The sequence below is a fragment of the Podarcis vaucheri genome, assembly GCF_965113315.1.
Source record: "Podarcis vaucheri genome assembly, chromosome: 3".
Taxonomy (NCBI): Eukaryota; Metazoa; Chordata; class Lepidosauria; order Squamata; family Lacertidae; genus Podarcis; species Podarcis vaucheri.
In genome coordinates, this window is record NC_138761.1 from 21,765,219 (window position 1) to 21,773,685 (window position 8,467).

Consider the following 8,467-nt stretch of genomic DNA (forward strand, 5'->3'; position numbering starts at 1 on the left):
TTTGTGTTGACTTAGAAGAAAGTAAGAGAGGAGACATAAATGTACGATAAAAACAAATTAAATTGGGGTCAAGAGTTGCAGGTTGGGATGAGAGGGATCCGGAGTCTCAAAAATTGACAGTTTCAATCTCAAACAGCATGTTGAAATATGTGTAATGAACTATGACAACCAACGCAAGGGAAATGACTAACTCCAAAGGGGTTGTGTCTCCCCATCGAAAACAATAGAGCGCTCTTTTTTAATGCACAGAATTGGCTCCGGTGCCACCTCTGCATATGGATTCCCGAACTATTGTTCTAGAATTCTGGAACACTCCTTCGTGCCGACATTCCCAGATAAAGAATGACATTTGCTCGCAACCGCACCACTGATAATTATCTTTAAGTTTTTACTGAGGAATGTAATCAAGCTGTTAATATGCTGATAGGACATGTTATCAGCGCGCTTGGATTTTGGCAACTCTTAACCTAATAAGAAAATGCAGCTCTGGGAGCAGTGCGCCAGAGCATTATGCTAGATGCTAACAGAAAAGCAGCTGTAAGACATCAGAGATTTAACATGTCAGATCTCAATGTTCCCTTAATACAGGGGTGGTGGGTGAACCTGCGGCCCACCAGATGTTCCCAATCCACCAGCCCCAGCCAACATGACTAATGGTCATGTTGGGTTGATGAGAGCTGTAGTCCAACCCCATCTGGAGGGTCACACGTTTGCCATTCTCGCTCTAATACCTGCCGTTGGGGACCAGAAAAAGACAGTGTTTGCCCAAATTGTGAGCAGGAACATGAAGAGTTTGACCACTGCTCCATTAAGCTAAGTATTTTCCATGTAGTCCAACCGCCTGCAACACAGGAATATCTTGCCCAGCGTGGGGCTTGAACCCACGACCTTGAGATTAAGAGTCTCACACTCTACTGGCTAAGCTGAGTCCTACCTGGACGTCTTTCCCTAAAAATAGCATTGCAAAGAAAAACAAAATGAAACACTAACAATAAAGTAGGGGCAAAACAGAATGCAATTAAAGGAAACTGGGAGATCGAATACATACTTAAAATTGTTATTTGGAACAAGGCTGCCCTCACTGTCAGTATGCTGGGAATTACAAGTGAGAAAAGTGCTTTTGGGAGCTCCCCATCAGCTTCTGCCCGGCCACTATGAGAGCAGAGCAGACTAAGTGGGCCTTTGGTCTAATCCAGAAAGTTTCCTCAAGTTCTGAATCATTCTTTCGCTCGTAATAATTTTATAAAAGTAAATACAAGGAATCCAAGTACATGTTACATGAACGTTCAATTAATGTATGTACAACCTTTATGCGTGCATAAGCCGATTTAGACCACCTCAGACTATTTATGTCAGGCATCCCCAAACTCGGCCCTCCAGCTGTTTTGGGACTACAACTCCCACCATCCCTAGCTAACAGGACTAGTGGTCAGGGATGATGGGAATTGTAGTCCCAAAACAGCTAGAGGGCCAAGTTTGGGGATGCCTGATTTATGTGGATTTTAATTTGAACTGTACCTCTATTTAAATGCATGTTACTAGGGACTGGTTTATGCCTTACAGAGTTGAGGGATGTGCTTGTCCTCTTTGCAGCCTGGGATGAAAACTGCAGTGTTTGAGAGCAGGAGGGAGGTACGTGTGTGTGTGTGTGTAAGAGAGAGAGAGAGAAACAGGGGAGGCATAGGGGCAGTGGTCCATCAGGGTAAATGGAGCACTGCCCCCGCCACACCAGTGTGCCCTCAGTTAGCCCCCCCCCCTGCTAGCCTCCTTACTGAGGACCAATCAGGGAATGGCTCTGCCTGTCACTGCCTCTGGCTCCACCTCTTGCTGCCTTCATTCCTACCAGTTCCAGTGAGAACCAGCCACCAATGTATTTCTGGGGCAGGCAGCGGGCAGGTGTATTTAATGTTAAAAGGCGTGTGATAATCACCCGATAAGATCATGTGACATGGAGAGCACTAATGGACCATTAGAGATATGGAACCAGTGAGACAGAACGGGTCAACTCGAGGCACAGAGGTGTTTTATTTTATCTTGTTAATTGGCGGTATATAAATTTAATAAATGAGGATGATGTCACACTGGGGTAGGCAACTCAGCACCATCCAGACTACAACTCCCATCATTCCTAACCTTTGGTCATGGTGACTGAGATTGATGGGAGATGTAGTTCATCAGCCGCTGCCTAGAAACCGCTTTCCCACCCCTGTTTAAAACAACAAGCTGGTTATTGATGCAGCAAATGGGATTCACTGATCGATCATCATGCAACTACTAGCATTTAATAAAATAAAATAAAATATTACCACTCCTGTTGATTTTACAGCATCTTATCTGACACTGAACCCACTGATGACAAAGGTTTATTTTTTAAAATTTTTAATCATGAATTCAGGAAGCCACTTTCAGGAAGAAGAAAAATAATACAAACTCATTTCAATTATACATCTGTTTCTTTTTCAAGACAGCCCTAAGGATCCCAGCAGGTGACGCTATTTAAAATTGTGCGCTTCCCCTTTCCCAGCACCCCCATTTAAGGAACAATGGTGATTTACGTCAACGTAAGGATTCCTCCTTTTAAATTACCAATACAATTCTATATTGCTTTCTGCTTCTTTATACCCGTGCCAATGGATATTTGCTTAAGGCCACTTCAAAATTTACATTTTAAAGTGCACGCTTAAAAAGAAATGTTTCAGAGTACTCTTAGAAATGCCAGCATAACGAACACACAAGGCAGTGTACCTGGGGTGACAGCACAGTCTTCCATCCAGGAGCAAACTATGCAAGATGTGCCTTCAGATCATGGCTTTGGGGCATCTGAATACCTTTGGCCTTCCAGATGTTGACAGGCTGCAGCTCCCTCCAGCCCCAGTCAACATCTGGAGTTGCAGTCCAACAACATCTGTAGGGGAACAAGTTCCCCACATTCCTGTTAATGGGACCCTTTTTGTTCCAAAAGTAAAGTTCCCTATTTTCTCCAGCATTACTTTTCCTAGAGCTTCCAAAACGAAGGCCCTTTTTAGCTAGAACACTAACTACATCGCAAATCGGGTCGCAATCTTGGGGCTGCAGCACGACATCTTACCAAAAACAACAGCAACCCAGCACCCACACTTAAATGCTGACAGCATATGGCTTCATCAGTCAATTTCTAAATGCTTCCTGTGAGATGGTGAAGCCAACGCAGATATACCTGCACCAGTCAATTTGTTCCCGCTGATTTATTCCTTTTATACCATATCAGAAAGGACAGTGCAAATATTTCTTAAGTCTGATGTATCATCACCAAACAATGATGTTCCAAATTCATGACTCTTTACTGTTTGAGGAGGTGAGCAGCTCTGCACAGCGTGCCTCTGCTGGGAATTTGCTTCTTCCAGTGGTTTTTTTTTCCTTTTATTTGCAAGGGAAAGATTATAAACACCCTGGCTCCTATCAACCTGTGCAAAAAGGGAGGTGAATTCAGCATCCTTGCAAACCTAGTGCAGTCCTCCTTGTGTTGCCATCAGAACCTCCCAGCTTCAATATATATCCAGTTTAAAAAAATGGTTCTCAGAAAATATAACAATATAACTAAGAAAAGCCTCCGGCTGAAAACTTGCAAAAGCTGCTGTCCGTCAAAGTACACAGCACTGCACTGAGTGGTATCCTGCAAGAGAGAAGTTGGTGGATGTGGTCGAAAACACACTCGCAGTGTTTCCAGGTATTTGCTTACAGGACAGAACATATGTGCTCAGACCACGTCCACCACAGAATGCCTGTCTGCCTTCACAAGCTTCCTATGTTCATTGCCAATTCTGCTCAAGATCTAAGACAGGATCAACAACACCCTCTTGGGTTGAGTTCCTGCACACTGCAAGACCCAAAGTCTTTTCACCTGCTAATGCGGCCCAGCAAGATAGCAGATCTCAGACAAGCAAGCTCAGTCAATCCCTGCCAAGACATGTGGAAAGTCAGTCTCTCTTGGTCTTCCCATCTGTAAAATAGGAATAGCAACCACACAAGATTGTTCTGAACCTAAAGGCTGCAAGCTACTTTGTTTGTGTAATGTGCCATGTAAATAATCATAACAACAAGGGCTGCCAAAATATGTCTGCAGGCCCAGATAATATTGCAGGTTATAATATTGCAAGTTTAGCATTACTTCCAGTGTCTTAAGCCTAAAGATACTCCCATCTTCACCAACCAAAACTGTAACCTTCATATCGTATCCTTTGGAGTAAACCCAGGGAATTGCCGGAAATAATTCCAAGGGAAAGGATTGGGATCAAAGCTTGCGTACATATACCATTATTCAGTTCATGTACCACAGTACTAATCTCTGGGGTTTAGATTCTGATCAGGCATACATTTTTTTCTACTTGCAACAGATAACTAGTTTAAATAGTGTGCAGAGGAATGTAACGTGTGAAATAGAAACAAGGATGCACCCCAGATCTTGTCTACTTCCTAGCCAATTCATAAAGCAGGCTGGAGTATCTCAAATGTATATTTATAATACCATAATGTCAGTGCGGGGAAATGTTCTTCATGGTTATGCACTTCATACCCTCAGTTAAATCATGGTAAGATGCCTCAAAATCAAACAAGAATCTTAGTTTGTATTGATAAGCCAACTGCCCCCCCCAAACACACACTACATACAACTGACAACAGTTGCTCAGGTGTTTATATGGCCAAGGGACACAGCTGTTCTCTGAAAGTCCAATTACATTCCACTTTCACAGTCCTGCCCTGTAAGCCTTTCCCCATCAACCCTACGGAGGTGCGCATTTTAGGGCCTACTAAAACGTTACTTCATCCCCAGGAGTCTGGGGTGAATCCACAGACCCCACACTTGCGGGCCAGGAGATTTCATGGTCAAATATACACTGGGTTCTCCAGTTCATTCATTTATTACTCACAAACTCGAAATCCATTCTCAGTATCACCCCAAGCAGAATCCAATGGGGCCGGGCAACACCTGAGCCAATTTGACACCACCTCTGCCAGACGCATCTCCCACACTCAAATGAGACTGCTTTATTATCAACATTATTTTTAAAGCTAGCTTTCATGCTGCCTGGGTTCTGGATGGTCTCGGGCTCTAGACAACTGTTTTCCACCACCTCTTAACCCTCTTAAGATTGTGACATGCAAGTTATGCCCTTTTAGTGAGGGGAAGACAAGGAATCATTAAGCATCAGGATGTTTTTAAAAAGTGCATACGGACAACTTTGTCGATCGTGCAGGCCGTAGAAAGCAGCAGAGAGCCAGGAAGTCTCAGAGTCTGGGTACCATATCTAAAAATCTGATGCTGTTCTTTCATTGATACATGCCCGGCCTGTTTGGGATTTTGTGTGGTGCATGCATGCGAGGGAAGACATGAAAAAAGTAGCTCATCATTTGTTTTTGCCATCAAGGAGCCGGGCAATTACAGCAAAAGATTGAGGAGATTCAAGAGCTGGACAAGTGTAGCATTATTATAACCCAAAGGCATCATGAGCCCAATTCTCCTGAGGCTGCAGAGGTGGCAAGGCATGTTTTCTTAAGCACAGGTAATGAGAAGAAAATATACAGTATAGGGTTAGCCTTATTGAGTATGGAAGGCAATGGCGCTACCTGGGGACGCTCGTGTCTCCCAGGATGAGCAACCCGTGAAAACAAAACTAATGGGATTCAGACCATATCGTGGTGGGTTTTCTTTGGAGGAGAAATCATGCCTTCATTCTCACAAAGCAGGCAAGACAGCCTCAACATCTACGTGAACAGCTCAGCCACCTGCCTCAGCATCAACAAAGCCCTCCATCCAAGGGCCATGTCATGCCTTCCAAGACATCTGTCAAACAACGGGGGGGGGGGGTTCCATCCAGCTCGAAGCCCAACCTGCCACAGACACCTGCACAGCCTGGAACCTCTCAGTGCCGCGGACGTGTGTGTATGTACGACGCAAACACTCACCCAGTCCTCAAAGTGGCGGCTCCCGTTCTGCAGCAAGTCCTCAAACTGGATGGTGCAGTTCGCCACGAAATCGTCGTACCCAATGGGGGCATCGTGGAAAACGGCCATCTCGATCTTCCGGCCGTTGCAAACGTCCGTGACAAACTCATCGTTCCAGGCAGGGCTGTTGGTCTTCTGCTTGGTGGAGGTCTGGCCAATCCGGGAGTCGTCCACATTGAGGGCAATGTAAGGGTCCAGCAGGAAGGTCTGTGGTTTGGGACCCACCGCATGCCGCAGGGACCAAGCTGTGGGCTTGAGATTCACCGCTTCGCAGATTTTTATTTTCAGCATGCCATTGAAAACCACCATGGTTAGAGGGCTTCACTAGTTGTTGTTGTTGTTAATTTTCCCTGGGATTAAAGCACACACTCTGAAGTGCGGAGGGATCCGAGGAGATATCTCCAATAAATAAGAAGGCAGGTTGGAGTGGAAGGAGGTGCAGGCTTCAGAACAGCAGGGCGGCGGGAAAGGGGGGGGGCTCTCTCCTTTTGTTGCTTTTTTCTGCTACCTGTGATTATTTAGCCCTTCCTCTCGCGACGCCCGGGGAATACACACACGCCTGCATGCAAACATGCATCGAGGTCTCGTCCTTTCTCTGCCTGTGTGTGTTTCCTAACGGAAAAACAAGGAAGGGACGGGAGGGGAGGGGAGGGGGGGAGACGTCCCTGCTTGCAGGAATCCAAAATGCAATCGGAGCAAAATCAGAGGAGCCTCTGGATAGAGAGAAACAGACTTTCTTTCCCCCCCCTCCTCCTCCTCCGCACCCCCCCTTTTTAGATCATAATCCTGGATCAGTCTTCTGCACACAAACACACACACACAGAAAAACAATCCGAAGATCTTGCACACGCTAGTGCTGTCTTGTCTGTGTGCGGCGGCAGCGGCGGCGGCGGCAGCCCAGGAGGAGGGAGGAAGAAGGGGGAGTTTGAAAAATAATAACAAAACCCACCCAGAAGCAGCAAAGCGAGCGAGCCGCCCTGGCTGCTCCGCCGCCTCCCTGGCTGGGAGACGAAGCAGCAGAGAAATCACACAGTCCAGCCCAGCCAGGGAACCTTACATCCGCCTCGGCTGCAGGAGCCTCCTCGCCGCCGCCTTCTCCTCCTCCGCCTCCTCCTCTTCCAAGGCCAAGGATCCAGTGGATCGAATCCAAGGCATGGGGAGAAGCGGCTCCGGATCGGACTGCTCAGCGCGGGAGTTCAACTTACGGAGCTTATTTTTTTTAAAAAAAATAAAATAATAATAATAGATGCAAGACAAAAATAATAATATATTTCGCCAAACGACCCAAACCAGCACGGCGATGGGTTGCTCTCTCGGTCTCCGGCTCGCTCCCTTGGCACTCGCTCTCCCCGCGCTCGCTCGCTCGCTCTCTCTCTGGGCGCTCGCTGTTTTTGCGCCGCTCGCCCGCCTGGTGTGTCTGGCGCTGGGCTGGAGGAGCCCTACCCCACCTCTCGCTCTGTCTCTCTCTCTCTCGCTCGCTCTCTGGGTCTGTCTCCCTAATGCAGGAAATGCGCAAAAGACGTCAGTGTGTGTGCCTGCGAGCGAGGCAGCGCGAGTGCGCGAAGAGAAAGTTTTTGCCTGTTGGGGGAGCACTTTGAGCGATCGCCGGCGAGCAACAGCTCCGAGCGGGGAAGGCAAAGGAGAGCAGCCGCCGCCGCAGCTGCTTCTCCTCCCGGGGTCGTGACTTTCAGCCGATCCCCGGGCGCAAAAGGGCTCCGCGCGCCTCGCCGCTGCGTCTCCAAGTGCCGCTTCTTTTCAAACCGGGCCGCTTTCGCCTTGCCTCTTGCTCTGGTTTTTCCTTTAAAGACGGCTCTCTCTCTCTCTGGTTCGCCTTCCTTATCACCGCCTTGGGAGCCTAAGGGGGCTCCCTATCGGGAGACTCCTCTTGGAAAAGGCAATCAAAGGCGATAAAAGAGTAGCCACGACAATGATGACTCCGTTCAAATCGCGAGCAGGGCAAAGGGAACCGTCGACGCCCAGCCCCTCAAATCCCGCTCAAGGCGAAGGCTGCCAGACTTCTTGTCAAGCACATAGCGCGTCAAAGTCAAGGAACAGGCCTCCTCGCGTCTGAATTTGGCACACAAATGAGCCAGAGAGATGTTATCACAGGCCATAGTTAAAAGACTATGGGACTCACTGCCACAAGAGGCGACGGTGGCCATCAGCTTAGATGGCTTTAAAAAACGGATAGATGAATTCATGGAGGAGGGCTACTAGCGCTGATGGCTATCCTCTGTCGCCGCTGGAATAAAAGGAGGTTGGAGGGTCACCTGTCATGGATGAGATTCTTACATTGCAGGGGGTTGGACTAGATGTCCCTTGGGGGTCCCTTTCCAGCTGGGCAATTCTATGATAACAGTGGACGGGAATCACAGGTGGACAGAGCCGTGTTGCACTTGCATGCTTCCCACAGACATGGGGTTGGCTGGTGTGAGAATAGGATGTTGACCTTGTCAGGATTTTGGTCTGATGGAGCAGGCACTTC

General features: G+C 47.6%; 1 protein-coding gene across 1 annotated transcript in view; it reads right to left on the reverse strand.

The window, feature by feature from the left end:
• The window catches only part of PRKCE (protein kinase C epsilon), a 315,220-nt gene extending 307,546 nt beyond the window's left edge, over positions 1-7,674 (reverse strand). Inside the window, exon 1 of the mRNA XM_082217524.1 lies at positions 5,944-7,674. Coding sequence (XP_082073650.1) covers positions 5,944-6,291 — 348 coding nt within the window. The 5' untranslated portion in view covers positions 6,292-7,674. The remainder of the gene's footprint in view (positions 1-5,943) is intronic.
• Between the last annotated feature and the right edge of the window lie 793 nt (positions 7,675-8,467).